Source organism: Rhamphochromis longiceps, linkage group LG17 (assembly GCF_057381845.1).
Source record: "Rhamphochromis longiceps isolate RC_006_pf linkage group LG17, R_longiceps_female_GT1.1, whole genome shotgun sequence".
Lineage (NCBI taxonomy): Eukaryota > Metazoa > Chordata > Actinopteri > Cichliformes > Cichlidae > Rhamphochromis > Rhamphochromis longiceps.
In genome coordinates, this window is record NC_140573.1 from 7196788 (window position 1) to 7216393 (window position 19606).

Sequence of the window (19606 nt, forward strand, 5' to 3'; positions counted from 1 at the left end):
GGCCTATTGAAAAAATGTAGTGTTTCTTACTACATTTTATTTTCAATAGGCCAATTTATGTTCAAGGAAAAAAAAGAATTACAGCAGAAAAGAAAGCATGGGAGACATCTGATGCATTTCATTGCTTTTTAAAAAATAATTTAGAATTAATCTGGAACAAATAAAAGAAAGTAAAACTAATCTTTTGTGGATTCTTTTCTTCAATAAGTAGTAGAATAGGCAGTTCTTTATACATAAAGCGTAGTGTTTTGTTAAAAAATAAAGTGGCACAGCGGCACTGTGGTAAAGGCCTGTGTTTTTACCATCAGCGTGACAGCACCGTGCCGCCTTTGCAGTTTTAAGGCCCAGGGAAACAAGCCTGCCAGCGCTCTGTAGCGGCTGTGACCGCTGCCGATAAGGAAAGGCTGCTCTTCATAGAGGACTCAAGCTCGGGGAAACCTTTTCTGGTCGACTCTGGCTCCCAGAAGAGCCTCTGGAACTCTTGTGTCGTCTTTACAATGGTATATTATTTAATCTCAAAAAAAATTAAAAAATTTAAAAAATTGGAGATTTCCCGTATCACATAACATGTGCAGGTACACTGGTACAACACATGTGAGTGAATTTCTTATGTGTGTGCAACAGAGGTGTGCAAAATACAATAAACCCCAGAGGGTTACTAAATACATTTACATGTCTTGGTGACTGCAGCTGGAACCTTGGCAAAAAGTGTATGTGTGTGTGTGGAATGCTAGCTACCAGCATTCATAATATAATAGTTACAATAGCAACAGTAACCAGGGGGGTGGGGCTTAAATGACAGAACAAAGACAGGCTACCATGATGTCACATGCCAGGCCACCATGATGTCACATGCCAGGCCACCATGATGTCACATGCCAGGCCATAAAAATCTATAAATAGGGGTGCCTCGACACACAGTTGTAGAATTCCCTTGCAGGTGATTTTAAGCTAGCGATTGAATTGTGTTTTCAGATGAAAGCGCTTATAACCTTCTCCCAAAGTAGAGTACTCTTCCTCCACCCAAACCTAAAATGTATATTTCTAAATACAGGGAAGCAATTGTATTAGAAAATAAATATAAAAATGAACACAGGACCATGGTGCCAAGAACAGTTAAGGCCCCATCTCATCGCGAAATGTGCCCACAGAGGCCAGAAGGCGAAAAACCTGAACACACATTCAGGAAAAAACCAGAACACACAGGCATGAAGAAAGTCATGGCTCAACCTGCTTGTGTGGATACACGCAAAGGGGACAAGCAGCTCCTTGAGAAATCTGGACTTGTCCCCTTTTATTTACAGAAAAACGATTACGGAATCGTTCCAGGCTACCTGCGTAGAAGAAAGGCAGAGAAAGAAAAGGCTAAGCAGGACAATGATGCCTGGTTAACAAAACAACAGGAAACAGTTAAACCACTGGCCGAACAGGAGAAACAAAACATTCTCCAGGGCCTAAAGAGGAGGTTTAATGAGCTAAACTTTGAATATCAATCCCTCCCTTTTACTATCTCCCCTTCACAGCACAAAAAATACAATTACAAAATGTTTCTTGAAGAGGCAATGAGTCAAGTTGAAAAAGACATTGCCCTTTTTGAGGAACATAAATACATTTACGTAGGCAGGGAAGATGCATCTGACGAACAACAGTTACAGCGGACTCCACTGCCACCCATTAGACCGAAAAACACAAAGTTGACACCCGCTCCTCAAGTCACACAACCAACGAAAAAGGAAACTTTCTCGACCGACAACCTACCACCTTTTCGTAGGATGTGTGTTCCACCTATATCCAGAAGTGGAAAGCAACCGATTCCCACCCAATCAGTTATAATTCCACAACCTAGTCCTGTCCCTCTGCCACCTATTTGTAAAAAAGCTGAATCTACACCCCGACCACCTGTAAGACCTCCAATGAAACGAGGTGTAACACCCATCCTTCCACCCATTTCCACCAAAAAGCTGTAGTGCTGTACCGTTAGAGTAGTTTTTTAACTACCTAACCCCCAACCGGTCTTGACAGAAGCCGCACCATCTGAGCCTGGTTCTGTCGAAGGTTTCTTCTTTTTAAGACAAAGGAGTTTTTCCTTCCCACCGTCGCCCAGTGCTTGCTCAGATGGGATCATTTGATTGTTGGGGTTTTCTTAAACATAAATTGGCCTATTGAAAAAATGTAGTGTTTCTTACTACATTTTATTTTCAATAGACCAATTTATGTTCAAAAAAAAAAATTACAGCAGAAAAGAAAGCATGGGAGACATCTGATGCATTTCATTGCTTTTTAAAAAATAATTTATAATTTATCTGGAACAAATAAAAGAAAGTAAAACTAATCTTTTGTGGATTCTTTTCTTCAATAAGTAGTAGAATAGGCAGTTCTTTATACATAAAGCGTAGAGTTTTGTTAAAAAATAAAGTGGCACAGCGGCACTGTGGTAAAGGCCTGTGTTTTTACCATCAGCGTGACAGCACCGTGCCGCCTTTGCAGTTTTAAGGCCCAGGGAAACAAGCCTGCCAGCGCTCTGTAGCGGCTGTGACCGCTGCCGATAAGGAAAGGCTGCTCTTCATAGAGGACTCAAGCTCGGGGAAACCTTTTCTGGTCGACTCTGGCTCCCAGAAGAGCCTCTGGAACTCTTGTGTCGTCTTTACAATGGTATATTATTTAATCTCAAAAAAAACAAAATTAAAAAAAATTGGAGATTTCCCGTATCACATAACATGTGCAGGTACACTGGTACAGCACATGTGAGCGAAATTCTTATGTGTGTGCAACAGAGGTGTGCAAAATACAATAACATAAGAACGAGCAAAATATACGAATGGGTAAATCTGAGAATTATAAGAATAAATATATGTACAAATATAAGAGTGTATGTTAGGGCTGTTCGATATAACGATATATATCAAATGACGATATAAAAATGTCTATCGTTTCCTATTACGCTATCGTTTGTTTCATGATGTCGTAAAATAAACTGTTTACAGCAGTATTTTTCATCGTTTTGACGGTCACCTTAGTGGCTATATTAATTTCTTAAAGTTCTCTCTTTCTCTTATATTTAATATAACCACACTATGGGCGGGCAAGTGCCTGTTTTTACGTGTTTTCGTTAGCAACAATGACGGTAAAACCATCGCGTGGTTCCGCTGTACGCTTGTTTGTTTTCCACGTAAACCTTTCACAATAAAGCTCAAGATCCTGTTGAGACTTTTCAAAACAAACTGAATCACATGAGAGAGTATGCAGAGTTTACAGATGAGAAGCAAACAAAGAGCCGTCAGACTCAAACTATATGTATACACCTGCCCGCCTTCGTAAACAACTAAATGCTATGTTGCCCTATCATTTTTTGATTGGTCCACATGGTATATTTTTTCACCAATAGGAAAGGCTGGGGGAGTTGGGAGGGGGACTGAGTGCTTTCTAGTGTTTTTCCTTATAAAAACCGTTTCTTCCCGCAGTAAATATAAACAACGATAGTATTCAGGAAGAAAACCTGCATATATTATACTGAACATAAAGTTGTTTGCAAAACTTGTGCATAATTTTTACAAATGTACAACTTCTATTCGCATTTCAAGTTATGAAAACAATTCCTTAAACATGTTTGTGGCTTTTACAGTAAAAATGACAAGTATTTTCTACTCGGATTTTGAATTTTTTTTTGTCTGAATTTAGATCTATTGTGCAAATATAGTATAAATGAAAAATTAACTCAAATTTCAGATATTTGAGGTTGTGCCAAAAAAAAAAAAAAAAAGAAGAAGATTTTTTTAAAGGTGAAATATAGAGGTAAAATCAAAAGTAGTCAAAAACGGCCAATTATACTCTGGACCCCAGAGGGTTACTAAATACATTTACATGTCTTGGTGACTGCAGCTGGAACCTTGGCAAAAAGTGTATGTGTGTGTGTGGAATGCTAGCTACCAGCATTCATAATATAATAGTTACAATAGCAACAGTAACCAGGGGGGTGGGGCTTAAATGACAGAACAAAGACAGGCTACCATGATGTCACATGCCAGGCCACCATGATGTCACATGCCAGGCCACCATGATGTCACATGCCAGGCCATAAAAATCTATAAATAGGGGTGCCTCGACACACAGTTGTAGAATTCCCTTGCAGGTGATTTTAATCTAGCGATTGAATTAGGTTGTCAGATAAAAGCGCTTATAACCTTCTCCCAAAGGAGAGTACTCTTCCTCCACCCAAACCTAAAATGTATATTTCTAAATACAGGGAAGCAATTGTATTAGAAAATAAATATAAAAATGAACACAGGACCATGGTGCCAAGAACAGTTAAGGCCCCATCTCATCGCGAAATGTGCCCACAGAGGCCAGAAGGCGAAAAACCTGAACACACATTCAGGAAAAAACCAGAACACACAGGCATGAAGAAAGTCATGGCTCAACCTGCTTGTGTGGATACACGCAAAGGGGACAAGCAGCTCCTTGAGAAATCTGGACTTGTCCCCTTTTATTTACAGAAAAACGATTACGGAATCGTTCCAGGCTACCTGCGTAGAAGAAAGGCAGAGAAAGAAAAGGCTAAGCAGGACAATGATGCCTGGTTAACAAAACAACAGGAAACAGTTAAACCACTGGCCGAACAGGAGAAACAAAACATTCTCCAGGGCCTAAAGAGGAGGTTTAATGAGCTAAACTTTGAATATCAATCCCTCCCTTTTACTATCTCCCCTTCACAGCACAAAAAATACAATTACAAAATGTTTCTTGAAGAGGCAATGAGTCAAGTTGAAAAAGACATTGCCCTTTTTGAGGAACATAAATACATTTACGTAGGCAGGGAAGATGCATCTGACGAACAACAGTTACAGCGGACTCCACTGCCACCCATTAGACCGAAAAACACAAAGTTGACACCCGCTCCTCAAGTCACACAACCAACGAAAAAGGAAACTTTCTCGACCGACAACCTACCACCTTTTCGTAGGATGTGTGTTCCACCTATATCCAGAAGTGGAAAGCAACCGATTCCCACCCAATCAGTTATAATTCCACAACCTAGTCCTGTCCCTCTGCCACCTATTTGTAAAAAAGCTGAATCTACACCCCGACCACCTGTAAGACCTCCAATGAAACGAGGTGTAACACCCATCCTTCCACCCATTTCCACCAAAAAGCTGTAGTGCTGTACCGTTAGAGTAGTTTTTTAACTACCTTACCCCCAACCGGTCTTGACAGAAGCCGCACCATCTGAGCCTGGTTCTGTCGAAGGTTTCTTCTTTTTAAGAAAAAGGAGTTTTTCCTTCCCACTGTCGCCCAGTGCTTGCTCAGATGGGATCATTTGATTGTTGGGGTTTTCTTAAACATAAATTGGCCTATTGAAAAAATGTAGTGTTTCTTACTACATTTTATTTTCAATAGACCAATTTATGTTCAAGGAAAAAAAAAATTACAGCAGAAAAGAAAGCATGGGAGACATCTGATGCATTTCATTGCTTTTTAAAAAATAATTTAGAATTAATCTGGAACAAATAAAAGAAAGTAAAACTAATCTTTTGTGGATTCTTTTCTTCAATAAGTAGTAGAATAGGCAGTTCTTTATACATAAAGCGTAGAGTTTTGTTAAAAAATAAAGTGGCACAGCGGCACTGTGGTAAAGGCCTGTGTTTTTACCATCAGCGTGACAGCACCGTGCCGCCTTTGCAGTTTTAAGGCCCAGGGAAACAAGCCTGCCAGCGCTCTGTAGCGGCTGTGACCGCTGCCGATAAGGAAAGGCTGCTCTTCATAGAGGACTCAAGCTCGGGGAAATGTTTTCTGGTCGACTCTGGCTCCCAGAAGAGCCTCTGGAACTCTTGTGTCGTCTTTACAATGGTATATTATTTAATCTCAAAAAAAATTAAAAAATTAAAAAAATTGGAGATTTCCCGTATCACATAACATGTGCAGGTACACTGGTACAACACATGTGAGTGAATTTCTTATGTGTGTGCAACAGAGGTGTGCAACAGAGGTGTGCAAAATACAATAAACCCCAGAGGGTTACTAAATACATTTACATGTCTTGGTGACTGCAGCTGGAACCTTGGCAAAAAGTGTATGTGTGTGTGTGGAATGCTAGCTACCAGCATTCATAATATAATAGTTACAATAGCAACAGTAACCAGGGGGGTGGGGCTTAAATGACAGAACAAAGACAGGCTACCATGATGTCACATGCCAGGCCACCATGATGTCACATGCCAGGCCACCATGATGTCACATGCCAGGCCATAAAAATCTATAAATAGGGGTGCCTCGACACACAGTTGTAGAATTCCCTTGCAGGTGATTTTAAGCTAGCGATTGAATTGTGTTTTCAGATGAAAGCGCTTATAACCTTCTCCCAAAGTAGAGTACTCTTCCTCCACCCAAACCTAAAATGTATATTTCTAAATACAGGGAAGCAATTGTATTAGAAAATAAATATAAAAATGAACACAGGACCATGGTGCCAAGAACAGTTAAGGCCCCATCTCATCGCGAAATGTGCCCACAGAGGCCAGAAGGCGAAAAACCTGAACACACATTCAGGAAAAAACCAGAACACACAGGCATGAAGAAAGTCATGGCTCAACCTGCTTGTGTGGATACACGCAAAGGGGACAAGCAGCTCCTTGAGAAATCTGGACTTGTCCCCTTTTATTTACAGAAAAACGATTACGGAATCGTTCCAGGCTACCTGCGTAGAAGAAAGGCAGAGAAAGAAAAGGCTAAGCAGGACAATGATGCCTGGTTAACAAAACAACAGGAAACAGTTAAACCACTGGCCGAACAGGAGAAACAAAACATTCTCCAGGGCCTAAAGAGGAGGTTTAATGAGCTAAACTTTGAATATCAATCCCTCCCTTTTACTATCTCCCCTTCACAGCACAAAAAATACAATTACAAAATGTTTCTTGAAGAGGCAATGAGTCAAGTTGAAAAAGACATTGCCCTTTTTGAGGAACATAAATACATTTACGTAGGCAGGGAAGATGCATCTGACGAACAACAGTTACAGCGGACTCCACTGCCACCCATTAGACCGAAAAACACAAAGTTGACACCCGCTCCTCAAGTCACACAACCAACGAAAAAGGAAACTTTCTCGACCGACAACCTACCACCTTTTCGTAGGATGTGTGTTCCACCTATATCCAGAAGTGGAAAGCAACCTATTCCCACCCAATCAGTTATAATTCCACAACCTAGTCCTGTCCCTCTGCCACCTATTTGTAAAAAAGCTGAATCTACACCCCGACCACCTGTAAGACCTCCAATGAAACGAGGTGTAACACCCATCCTTCCACCCATTTCCACCAAAAAGCTGTAGTGCTGTACCGTTAGAGTAGTTTTTTAACTACCTAACCCCCAACCGGTCTTGACAGAAGCCGCACCATCTGAGCCTGGTTCTGTCGAAGGTTTCTTCTTTTTAAGACAAAGGAGTTTTTCCTTCCCACCGTCGCCCAGTGCTTGCTCAGATGGGATCATTTGATTGTTGGGGTTTTCTTAAACATAAATTGGCCTATTGAAAAAATGTAGTGTTTCTTACTACATTTTATTTTCAATAGACCAATTTATGTTAAAAAAAAAAATTACAGCAGAAAAGAAAGCATGGGAGACATCTGATGCATTTCATTGCTTTTTAAAAAATAATTTATAATTTATCTGGAACAAATAAAAGAAAGTAAAACTAATCTTTTGTGGATTCTTTTCTTCAATAAGTAGTAGAATAGGCAGTTCTTTATACATAAAGCGTAGAGTTTTGTTAAAAAATAAAGTGGCACAGCGGCACTGTGGTAAAGGCCTGTGTTTTTACCATCAGCGTGACAGCACCGTGCCGCCTTTGCAGTTTTAAGGCCCAGGGAAACAAGCCTGCCAGCGCTCTGTAGCGGCTGTGACCGCTGCCGATAAGGAAAGGCTGCTCTTCATAGAGGACTCAAGCTCGGGGAAACCTTTTCTGGTCGACTCTGGCTCCCAGAAGAGCCTCTGGAACTCTTGTGTCGTCTTTACAATGGTATATTATTTAATCTCAAAAAAAAACAAAATTAAAAAAAATTGGAGATTTCCCGTATCACATAACATGTGCAGGTACACTGGTACAGCACATGTGAGCGAAATTCTTATGTGTGTGCAACAGAGGTGTGCAAAATACAATAACATAAGAACGAGCAAAATATACGAATGGGTAAATCTGAGAATTATAAGAATAAATATATGTACAAATATAAGAGTGTATGTTAGGGCTGTTCGATATAACGATATATATCAAATGACGATATAAAAATGTCTATTGTTTCCTATTACGCTATCGTTTGTTTCATGATGTCGTAAAATAAACTGTTTACAGCAGTATTTTTCATCGTTTTGACGGTCACCTTAGTGGCTATATTAATTTCTTAAAGTTCTCTCTTTCTCTTATATTTAATATAACCACACTATGGGCGGGCAAGTGCCTGTTTTTACGTGTTTTCGTTAGCAACAATGACGGTAAAACCATCGCGTGGTTCCGCTGTACGCTTGTTTGTTTTCCACGTAAACCTTTCACAATAAAGCTCAAGATCCTGTTGAGACTTTTCAAAACAAACTGAATCACATGAGAGAGTATGCAGAGTTTACAGATGAGAAGCAAACAAAGAGCCGTCAGACTCAAACTATATGTATACACCTGCCCGCCTTCGTAAACAACTAAATGCTATGTTGCCCTATCATTTTTTGATTGGTCCACATGGTATATTTTTTCACCAATAGGAAAGGCTGGGGGAGTTGGGAGGGGGACTGAGTGCTTTCTAGTGTTTTTCCTTATAAAAACCGTTTCTTCCCGCAGTAAATATAAACAACGATAGTATTCAGGAAGAAAACCTGCATATATTATACTGAACATAAAGTTGTTTGCAAAACTTGTGCATAATTTTTACAAATGTACAACTTCTATTCGCATTTCAAGTTATGAAAACAATTCCTTAAACATGTTTGTGGCTTTTACAGTAAAAATGACAAGTATTTTCTACTCGGATTTTGAATTTTTTTTTGTCTGAATTTAGATCTATTGTGCAAATATAGTATAAATGAAAAATTAACTCAAATTTCAGATATTTGAGGTTGTGCCAAAAAAAAAAAAAAGAAGAAGATTTTTTTAAAGGTGAAATATAGAGGTAAAATCAAAAGTAGTCAAAAACGGCCAATTATACTCTGGACCCCAGAGGGTTACTAAATACATTTACATGTCTTGGTGACTGCAGCTGGAACCTTGGCAAAAAGTGTATGTGTGTGTGTGGAATGCTAGCTACCAGCATTCATAATATAATAGTTACAATAGCAACAGTAACCAGGGGGGTGGGGCTTAAATGACAGAACAAAGACAGGCTACCATGATGTCACATGCCAGGCCACCATGATGTCACATGCCAGGCCACCATGATGTCACATGCCAGGCCATAAAAATCTATAAATAGGGGTGCCTCGACACACAGTTGTAGAATTCCCTTGCAGGTGATTTTAAGCTAGCGATTGAATTGTGTTTTCAGATAAAAGCGCTTATAACCTTCTCCCAAAGGAGAGTACTCTTCCTCCACCCAAACCTAAAATGTATATTTCTAAATACAGGGAAGCAATTGTATTAGAAAATAAATATAAAAATGAACACAGGACCATGGTGCCAAGAACAGTTAAGGCCCCATCTCATCGCGAAATGTGCCCACAGAGGCCAGAAGGCGAAAAACCTGAACACACATTCAGGAAAAAACCAGAACACACAGGCATGAAGAAAGTCATGGCTCAACCTGCTTGTGTGGATACACGCAAAGGGGACAAGCAGCTCCTTGAGAAATCTGGACTTGTCCCCTTTTATTTACAGAAAAACGATTACGGAATCGTTCCAGGCTACCTGCGTAGAAGAAAGGCAGAGAAAGAAAAGGCTAAGCAGGACAATGATGCCTGGTTAACAAAACAACAGGAAACAGTTAAACCACTGGCCGAACAGGAGAAACAAAACATTCTCCAGGGCCTAAAGAGGAGGTTTAATGAGCTAAACTTTGAATATCAATCCCTCCCTTTTACTATCTCCCCTTCACAGCACAAAAAATACAATTACAAAATGTTTCTTGAAGAGGCAATGAGTCAAGTTGAAAAAGACATTGCCCTTTTTGAGGAACATAAATACATTTACGTAGGCAGGGAAGATGCATCTGACGAACAACAGTTACAGCGGACTCCACTGCCACCCATTAGACCGAAAAACACAAAGTTGACACCCGCTCCTCAAGTCACACAACCAACGAAAAAGGAAACTTTCTCGACCGACAACCTACCACCTTTTCGTAGGATGTGTGTTCCACCTATATCCAGAAGTGGAAAGCAACCTATTCCCACCCAATCAGTTATAATTCCACAACCTAGTCCTGTCCCTCTGCCACCTATTTGTAAAAAAGCTGAATCTACACCCCGACCACCTGTAAGACCTCCAATGAAACGAGGTGTAACACCCATCCTTCCACCCATTTCCACCAAAAAGCTGTAGTGCTGTACCGTTAGAGTAGTTTTTTAACTACCTAACCCCCAACCGGTCTTGACAGAAGCCGCACCATCTGAGCCTGGTTCTGTCGAAGGTTTCTTCTTTTTAAGACAAAGGAGTTTTTCCTTCCCACCGTCGCCCAGTGCTTGCTCAGATGGGATCATTTGATTGTTGGGGTTTTCTTAAACATAAATTGGCCTATTGAAAAAATGTAGTGTTTCTTACTACATTTTATTTTCAATAGACCAATTTATGTTAAAAAAAAAAATTACAGCAGAAAAGAAAGCATGGGAGACATCTGATGCATTTCATTGCTTTTTAAAAAATAATTTATAATTTATCTGGAACAAATAAAAGAAAGTAAAACTAATCTTTTGTGGATTCTTTTCTTCAATAAGTAGTAGAATAGGCAGTTCTTTATACATAAAGCGTAGAGTTTTGTTAAAAAATAAAGTGGCACAGCGGCACTGTGGTAAAGGCCTGTGTTTTTACCATCAGCGTGACAGCACCGTGCCGCCTTTGCAGTTTTAAGGCCCAGGGAAACAAGCCTGCCAGCGCTCTGTAGCGGCTGTGACCGCTGCCGATAAGGAAAGGCTGCTCTTCATAGAGGACTCAAGCTCGGGGAAACCTTTTCTGGTCGACTCTGGCTCCCAGAAGAGCCTCTGGAACTCTTGTGTCGTCTTTACAATGGTATATTATTTAATCTCAAAAAAAAACAAAATTAAAAAAAATTGGAGATTTCCCGTATCACATAACATGTGCAGGTACACTGGTACAGCACATGTGAGCGAAATTCTTATGTGTGTGCAACAGAGGTGTGCAAAATACAATAACATAAGAACGAGCAAAATATACGAATGGGTAAATCTGAGAATTATAAGAATAAATATATGTACAAATATAAGAGTGTATGTTAGGGCTGTTCGATATAACGATATATATCAAATGACGATATAAAAATGTCTATTGTTTCCTATTACGCTATCGTTTGTTTCATGATGTCGTAAAATAAACTGTTTACAGCAGTATTTTTCATCGTTTTGACGGTCACCTTAGTGGCTATATTAATTTCTTAAAGTTCTCTCTTTCTCTTATATTTAATATAACCACACTATGGGCGGGCAAGTGCCTGTTTTTACGTGTTTTCGTTAGCAACAATGACGGTAAAACCATCGCGTGGTTCCGCTGTACGCTTGTTTGTTTTCCACGTAAACCTTTCACAATAAAGCTCAAGATCCTGTTGAGACTTTTCAAAACAAACTGAATCACATGAGAGAGTATGCAGAGTTTACAGATGAGAAGCAAACAAAGAGCCGTCAGACTCAAACTATATGTATACACCTGCCCGCCTTCGTAAACAACTAAATGCTATGTTGCCCTATCATTTTTTGATTGGTCCACATGGTATATTTTTTCACCAATAGGAAAGGCTGGGGGAGTTGGGAGGGGGACTGAGTGCTTTCTAGTGTTTTTCCTTATAAAAACCGTTTCTTCCCGCAGTAAATATAAACAACGATAGTATTCAGGAAGAAAACCTGCATATATTATACTGAACATAAAGTTGTTTGCAAAACTTGTGCATAATTTTTACAAATGTACAACTTCTATTCGCATTTCAAGTTATGAAAACAATTCCTTAAACATGTTTGTGGCTTTTACAGTAAAAATGACAAGTATTTTCTACTCGGATTTTGAATTTTTTTTTGTCTGAATTTAGATCTATTGTGCAAATATAGTATAAATGAAAAATTAACTCAAATTTCAGATATTTGAGGTTGTGCCAAAAAAAAAAAAAAGAAGAAGATTTTTTTAAAGGTGAAATATAGAGGTAAAATCAAAAGTAGTCAAAAACGGCCAATTATACTCTGGACCCCAGAGGGTTACTAAATACATTTACATGTCTTGGTGACTGCAGCTGGAACCTTGGCAAAAAGTGTATGTGTGTGTGTGGAATGCTAGCTACCAGCATTCATAATATAATAGTTACAATAGCAACAGTAACCAGGGGGGTGGGGCTTAAATGACAGAACAAAGACAGGCTACCATGATGTCACATGCCAGGCCACCATGATGTCACATGCCAGGCCACCATGATGTCACATGCCAGGCCATAAAAATCTATAAATAGGGGTGCCTCGACACACAGTTGTAGAATTCCCTTGCAGGTGATTTTAATCTAGCGATTGAATTAGGTTGTCAGATAAAAGCGCTTATAACCTTCTCCCAAAGGAGAGTACTCTTCCTCCACCCAAACCTAAAATGTATATTTCTAAATACAGGGAAGCAATTGTATTAGAAAATAAATATAAAAATGAACACAGGACCATGGTGCCAAGAACAGTTAAGGCCCCATCTCATCGCGAAATGTGCCCACAGAGGCCAGAAGGCGAAAAACCTGAACACACATTCAGGAAAAAACCAGAACACACAGGCATGAAGAAAGTCATGGCTCAACCTGCTTGTGTGGATACACGCAAAGGGGACAAGCAGCTCCTTGAGAAATCTGGACTTGTCCCCTTTTATTTACAGAAAAACGATTACGGAATCGTTCCAGGCTACCTGCGTAGAAGAAAGGCAGAGAAAGAAAAGGCTAAGCAGGACAATGATGCCTGGTTAACAAAACAACAGGAAACAGTTAAACCACTGGCCGAACAGGAGAAACAAAACATTCTCCAGGGCCTAAAGAGGAGGTTTAATGAGCTAAACTTTGAATATCAATCCCTCCCTTTTACTATCTCCCCTTCACAGCACAAAAAATACAATTACAAAATGTTTCTCGAAGAGGCAATGAGTCAAGTTGAAAAAGACATTGCCCTTTTTGAGGAACATAAATACATTTACGTAGGCAGGGAAGATGCATCTGACGAACAACAGTTACAGCGGACTCCACTGCCACCCATTAGACCGAAAAACACAAAGTTGACACCCGCTCCTCAAGTCACACAACCAACGAAAAAGGAAACTTTCTCGACCGACAACCTACCACCTTTTCGTAGGATGTGTGTTCCACCTATATCCAGAAGTGGAAAGCAACCTATTCCCACCCAACTAGGTATAATTCCACGACCTAGTCCTGTCCCTCTGCCACCTATTTGTAAAAAAGCTGAATCTACACCCCGACCACCTGTAAGACCTCCAATGAAACGAGGTGTAACACCCATCCTTCCACCCATTTCCACCAAAAAGCTGTAGTGCTGTACCGTTAGAGTAGTTTTTTAACTACCTTACCCCCAACCGGTCTTGACAGAAGCCGCACCATCTGAGCCTGGTTCTGTCGAAGGTTTCTTCTTTTTAAGAAAAAGGAGTTTTTCCTTCCCACTGTCGCCCAGTGCTTGCTCAGATGGGATCATTTGATTGTTGGGGTTTTCTTAAACATAAATTGGCCTATTGAAAAAATGTAGTGTTTCTTACTACATTTTATTTTCAATAGACCAATTTATGTTCAAGGAAAAAAAAAATTACAGCAGAAAAGAAAGCATGGGAGACATCTGATGCATTTCATTGCTTTTTAAAAAATAATTTAGAATTAATCTGGAACAAATAAAAGAAAGTAAAACTAATCTTTTGTGGATTCTTTTCTTCAATAAGTAGTAGAATAGGCAGTTCTTTATACATAAAGCGTAGAGTTTTGTTAAAAAATAAAGTGGCACAGCGGCACTGTGGTAAAGGCCTGTGTTTTTACCATCAGCGTGACAGCACCGTGCCGCCTTTGCAGTTTTAAGGCCCAGGGAAACAAGCCTGCCAGCGCTCTGTAGCGGCTGTGACCGCTGCCGATAAGGAAAGGCTGCTCTTCATAGAGGACTCAAGCTCGGGGAAATGTTTTCTGGTCGACTCTGGCTCCCAGAAGAGCCTCTGGAACTCTTGTGTCGTCTTTACAATGGTATATTATTTAATCTCAAAAAAAATTAAAAAATTAAAAAAATTGGAGATTTCCCGTATCACATAACATGTGCAGGTACACTGGTACAGCACATGTGAGTGAATTTCTTATGTGTGTGCAACAGAGGTGTGCAAAATACAATAAACCCCAGAGGGTTACTAAATACATTTACATGTCTTGGTGACTGCAGCTGGAACCTTGGCAAAAAGTGTATGTGTGTGTGTGGAATGCTAGCTACCAGCATTCATAATATAATAGTTACAATAGCAACAGTAACCAGGGGGGTGGGGCTTAAATGACAGAACAAAGACAGGCTACCATGATGTCACATGCCAGGCCACCATGATGTCACATGCCAGGCCACCATGATGTCACATGCCAGGCCATAAAAATCTATAAATAGGGGTGCCTCGACACACAGTTGTAGAATTCCCTTGCAGGTGATTTTAAGCTAGCGATTGAATTGTGTTTTCAGATGAAAGCGCTTATAACCTTCTCCCAAAGTAGAGTACTCTTCCTCCACCCAAACCTAAAATGTATATTTCTAAATACAGGGAAGCAATTGTATTAGAAAATAAATATAAAAATGAACACAGGACCATGGTGCCAAGAACAGTTAAGGCCCCATCTCATCGCGAAATGTGCCCACAGAGGCCAGAAGGCGAAAAACCTGAACACACATTCAGGAAAAAACCAGAACACACAGGCATGAAGAAAGTCATGGCTCAACCTGCTTGTGTGGATACACGCAAAGGGGACAAGCAGCTCCTTGAGAAATCTGGACTTGTCCCCTTTTATTTACAGAAAAACGATTACGGAATCGTTCCAGGCTACCTGCGTAGAAGAAAGGCAGAGAAAGAAAAGGCTAAGCAGGACAATGATGCCTGGTTAACAAAACAACAGGAAACAGTTAAACCACTGGCCGAACAGGAGAAACAAAACATTCTCCAGGGCCTAAAGAGGAGGTTTAATGAGCTAAACTTTGAATATCAATCCCTCCCTTTTACTATCTCCCCTTCACAGCACAAAAAATACAATTACAAAATGTTTCTTGAAGAGGCAATGAGTCAAGTTGAAAAAGACATTGCCCTTTTTGAGGAACATAAATACATTTACGTAGGCAGGGAAGATGCATCTGACGAACAACAGTTACAGCGGACTCCACTGCCACCCATTAGACCGAAAAACACAAAGTTGACACCCGCTCCTCAAGTCACACAACCAACGAAAAAGGAAACTTTCTCGACCGACAACCTACCACCTTTTCGTAGGATGTGTGTTCCACCTATATCCAGAAGTGGAAAGCAACCTATTCCCACCCAATCAGTTATAATTCCACAACCTAGTCCTGTCCCTCTGCCACCTATTTGTAAAAAAGCTGAATCTACACCCCGACCACCTGTAAGACCTCCAATGAAACGAGGTGTAACACCCATCCTTCCACCCATTTCCACCAAAAAGCTGTAGTGCTGTACCGTTAGAGTAGTTTTTTAACTACCTAACCCCCAACCGGTCTTGACAGAAGCCGCACCATCTGAGCCTGGTTCTGTCGAAGGTTTCTTCTTTTTAAGACAAAGGAGTTTTTCCTTCCCACCGTCGCCCAGTGCTTGCTCAGATGGGATCATTTGATTGTTGGGGTTTTCTTAAACATAAATTGGCCTATTGAAAAAATGTAGTGTTTCTTACTACATTTTATTTTCAATAGACCAATTTATGTTCAAAAAAAAAATTACAGCAGAAAAGAAAGCATGGGAGACATCTGATGCATTTCATTGCTTTTTAAAAAATAATTTATAATTTATCTGGAACAAATAAAAGAAAGTAAAACTAATCTTTTGTGGATTCTTTTCTTCAATAAGTAGTAGAATAGGCAGTTCTTTATACATAAAGCGTAGAGTTTTGTTAAAAAATAAAGTGGCACAGCGGCACTGTGGTAAAGGCCTGTGTTTTTACCATCAGCGTGACAGCACCGTGCCGCCTTTGCAGTTTTAAGGCCCAGGGAAACAAGCCTGCCAGCGCTCTGTAGCGGCTGTGACCGCTGCCGATAAGGAAAGGCTGCTCTTCATAGAGGACTCAAGCTCGGGGAAACCTTTTCTGGTCGACTCTGGCTCCCAGAAGAGCCTCTGGAACTCTTGTGTCGTCTTTACAATGGTATATTATTTAATCTCAAAAAAAACAAAATTAAAAAAAATTGGAGATTTCCCGTATCACATAACATGTGCAGGTACACTGGTACAGCACATGTGAGCGAAATTCTTATGTGTGTGCAACAGAGGTGTGCAAAATACAATAACATAAGAACGAGCAAAATATACGAATGGGTAAATCTGAGAATTATAAGAATAAATATATGTAAAAATATAAGAGTGTATGTTAGGGCTGTTCGATATAACGATATATATCAAATGACGATATAAAAATGTCTATCGTTTCCTATTACGCTATCGTTTGTTTCATGATGTCGTAAAATAAACTGTTTACAGCAGTATTTTTCATCGTTTTGACGGTCACCTTAGTGGCTATATTAATTTCTTAAAGTTCTCTCTTTCTCTTATATTTAATATAACCACACTATGGGCGGGCAAGTGCCTGTTTTTACGTGTTTTCGTTAGCAACAATGACGGTAAAACCATCGCGTGGTTCCGCTGTACGCTTGTTTGTTTTCCACGTAAACCTTTCACAATAAAGCTCAAGATCCTGTTGAGACTTTTCAAAACAAACTGAATCACATGAGAGAGTATGCAGAGTTTACAGATGAGAAGCAAACAAAGAGCCGTCAGACTCAAACTATATGTATACACCTGCCCGCCTTCGTAAACAACTAAATGCTATGTTGCCCTATCATTTTTTGATTGGTCCACATGGTATATTTTTTCACCAATAGGAAAGGCTGGGGGAGTTGGGAGGGGGACTGAGTGCTTTCTAGTGTTTTTCCTTATAAAAACCGTTTCTTCCCGCAGTAAATATAAACAACGATAGTATTCAGGAAGAAAACCTGCATATATTATACTGAACATAAAGTTGTTTGCAAAACTTGTGCATAATTTTTACAAATGTACAACTTCTATTCGCATTTCAAGTTATGAAAACAATTCCTTAAACATGTTTGTGGCTTTTACAGTAAAAATGACAAGTATTTTCTACTCGGATTTTGAATTTTTTTTGTCTGAATTTAGATCTATTGTGCAAATATAGTATAAATGAAAAATTAACTCAAATTTCAGATATTTGAGGTTGTGCCAAAAAAAAAAAAAAAGAAGAAGATTTTTTTAAAGGTGAAATATAGAGGTAAAATCAAAAGTAGTCAAAAACGGCCAATTATACTCTGGACCCCAGAGGGTTACTAAATACATTTACATGTCTTGGTGACTGCAGCTGGAACCTTGGCAAAAAGTGTATGTGTGTGTGTGGAATGCTAGCTACCAGCATTCATAATATAATAGTTACAATAGCAACAGTAACCAGGGGGGTGGGGCTTAAATGACAGAACAAAGACAGGCTACCATGATGTCACATGCCAGGCCACCATGATGTCACATGCCAGGCCACCATGATGTCACATGCCAGGCCACCATGATGTCACATGCCAGGCCACCATGATGTCACATGCCAGGCCATAAAAATCTATAAATAGGGGTGCCTCGACACACAGTTGTAGAATTCCCTTGCAGGTGATTTTAAGCTAGCGATTGAATTGTGTTTTCAGATGAAAGCGCTTATAACCTTCTCCCAAAGTAGAGTACTCTTCCTCCACCCAAACCTAAAATGTATATTTCTAAATACAGGGAAGCAATTGTATTAGAAAATAAATATAAAAATGAACACAGGACCATGGTGCCAAGAACAGTTAAGGCCCCATCTCATCGCGAAATGTGCCCACAGAGGCCAGAAGGCGAAAAACCTGAACACACATTCAGGAAAAAACCAGAACACACAGGCATGAAGAAAGTCATGGCTCAACCTGCTTGTGTGGATACACGCAAAGGGGACAAGCAGCTCCTTGAGAAATCTGGACTTGTCCCCTTTTATTTACAGAAAAACGATTACGGAATCGTTCCAGGCTACCTGCGTAGAAGAAAGGCAGAGAAAGAAAAGGCTAAGCAGGACAATGATGCCTGGTTAACAAAACAACAGGAAACAGTTAAACCACTGGCCGAACAGGAGAAACAAAACATTCTCCAGGGCCTAAAGAGGAGGTTTAATGAGCTAAACTTTGAATATCAATCCCTCCCTTTTACTATCTCCCCTTCACAGCACAAAAAATACAATTACAAAATGTTTCTTGAAGAGGCAATGAGTCAAGTTGAAAAAGACATTGCCCTTTTTGAGGAACATAAATACATTTACGTAGGCAGGGAAGATGCATCTGACGAACAACAGTTACAGCGGACTCCACTGCCACCCATTAGACCGAAAAACACAAAGTTGACACCCGCTCCTCAAGTCACACAACCAACGAAAAAGGAAACTTTCTCGACCGACAACCTACCACCTTTTCGTAGGATGTGTGTTCCACCTATATCCAGAAGTGGAAAGCAACCTATTCCCACCCAATCAGTTATAATTCCACAACCTAGTCCTGTCCCTCTGCCACCTATTTGTAAAAAAGCTGAATCTACACCCCGACCACCTGTAAGACCTCCAATGAAACGAGGTGTAACACCCATCCTTCCACCCATTTCCACCAAAAAGCTGTAGTGCTGTACCGTTAGAGTAGTTTTTTAACTACCTAACCCCCAACCGGTCTTGACAGAAGCCGCACCATCTGAGCCTGGTTCTGTCGAAGGTTTCTTCTTTTTAAGACAAAGGAGTTTTTCCTTCCCACCGTCGCCCAGTGCTTGCTCAGATGGGATCATTTGATTGTTGGGGTTTTCTTAAACATAAATTGGCCTATTGAAAAAATGTAGTGTTTCTTACTACATTTTATTTTCAATAGACCAATTTATGTTCAAAAAAAAAATTACAGCAGAAAAGAAAGCATGGGAGACATCTGATGCATTTCATTGCTTTTTAAAAAATAATTTATAATTTATCTGGAACAAATAAAAGAAAGTAAAACTAATCTTTTGTGGATTCTTTTCTTCAATAAGTAGTAGAATAGGCAGTTCTTTATACATAAAGCGTAGAGTTTTGTTAAAAAATAAAGTGGCACAGCGGCACTGTGGTAAAGGCCTGTGTTTTTACCATCAGCGTGACAGCACCGTGCCGCCTTTGCAGTTTTA

The 19606-nt window shown here is 39.9% G+C and overlaps 7 protein-coding genes across 7 annotated transcripts; all 7 read left to right on the forward strand.

Annotated features, from left to right (window-relative positions):
* The first annotated feature begins 1034 nt into the window (after positions 1–1034).
* Positions 1035–1967, forward strand: LOC146649205 (uncharacterized). The gene has a single exon (XM_085387512.1). It carries the CDS (start codon positions 1035–1037, stop codon positions 1965–1967), a length of 933 nt encoding a protein of 310 aa, XP_085243638.1.
* A 2256-nt stretch (positions 1968–4223) lies between these two features.
* On the forward strand, positions 4224–5156 carry LOC146649206 (uncharacterized). The gene has a single exon (XM_085387510.1). The coding sequence runs from the start codon at positions 4224–4226 to the stop codon at positions 5154–5156; it is 933 nt and encodes a 310-aa protein (XP_085243636.1).
* A 1235-nt stretch (positions 5157–6391) lies between these two features.
* On the forward strand, positions 6392–7324 carry LOC146649207 (uncharacterized). Its single transcript, XM_085387511.1, has one exon. The coding sequence runs from the start codon at positions 6392–6394 to the stop codon at positions 7322–7324; it is 933 nt and encodes a 310-aa protein (XP_085243637.1).
* Positions 7325–9577: 2253 nt separating this feature from the next.
* LOC146649208 (uncharacterized) lies at positions 9578–10510 on the forward strand. Its single transcript, XM_085387508.1, has one exon. The coding sequence runs from the start codon at positions 9578–9580 to the stop codon at positions 10508–10510; it is 933 nt and encodes a 310-aa protein (XP_085243634.1).
* A 2253-nt stretch (positions 10511–12763) lies between these two features.
* LOC146649209 (uncharacterized) lies at positions 12764–13696 on the forward strand. Its single transcript, XM_085387486.1, has one exon. It carries the CDS (start codon positions 12764–12766, stop codon positions 13694–13696), a length of 933 nt encoding a protein of 310 aa, XP_085243612.1.
* A 1222-nt stretch (positions 13697–14918) lies between these two features.
* Positions 14919–15851, forward strand: LOC146649210 (uncharacterized). The gene has a single exon (XM_085387507.1). It carries the CDS (start codon positions 14919–14921, stop codon positions 15849–15851), a length of 933 nt encoding a protein of 310 aa, XP_085243633.1.
* Positions 15852–18149: 2298 nt separating this feature from the next.
* Positions 18150–19082, forward strand: LOC146649211 (uncharacterized). Its single transcript, XM_085387506.1, has one exon. The coding sequence runs from the start codon at positions 18150–18152 to the stop codon at positions 19080–19082; it is 933 nt and encodes a 310-aa protein (XP_085243632.1).
* Positions 19083–19606: the final 524 nt, after the last annotated feature.

Bases quoted from the DNA above. Each gene is read 5' to 3' on its own strand.
- LOC146649207 (XM_085387511.1), top strand. From the start codon at position 6,392: ATGTATATTTCTAAATACAGGGAAGCAATTGTATTAGAAAATAAATAT.
- LOC146649205 (XM_085387512.1), top strand. From the start codon at position 1,035: ATGTATATTTCTAAATACAGGGAAGCAATTGTATTAGAAAATAAATAT.
- LOC146649210 (XM_085387507.1), top strand. From the start codon at position 14,919: ATGTATATTTCTAAATACAGGGAAGCAATTGTATTAGAAAATAAATAT.
- LOC146649206 (XM_085387510.1), top strand. From the start codon at position 4,224: ATGTATATTTCTAAATACAGGGAAGCAATTGTATTAGAAAATAAATAT.
- LOC146649211 (XM_085387506.1), top strand. From the start codon at position 18,150: ATGTATATTTCTAAATACAGGGAAGCAATTGTATTAGAAAATAAATAT.
- LOC146649209 (XM_085387486.1), top strand. From the start codon at position 12,764: ATGTATATTTCTAAATACAGGGAAGCAATTGTATTAGAAAATAAATAT.
- LOC146649208 (XM_085387508.1), top strand. From the start codon at position 9,578: ATGTATATTTCTAAATACAGGGAAGCAATTGTATTAGAAAATAAATAT.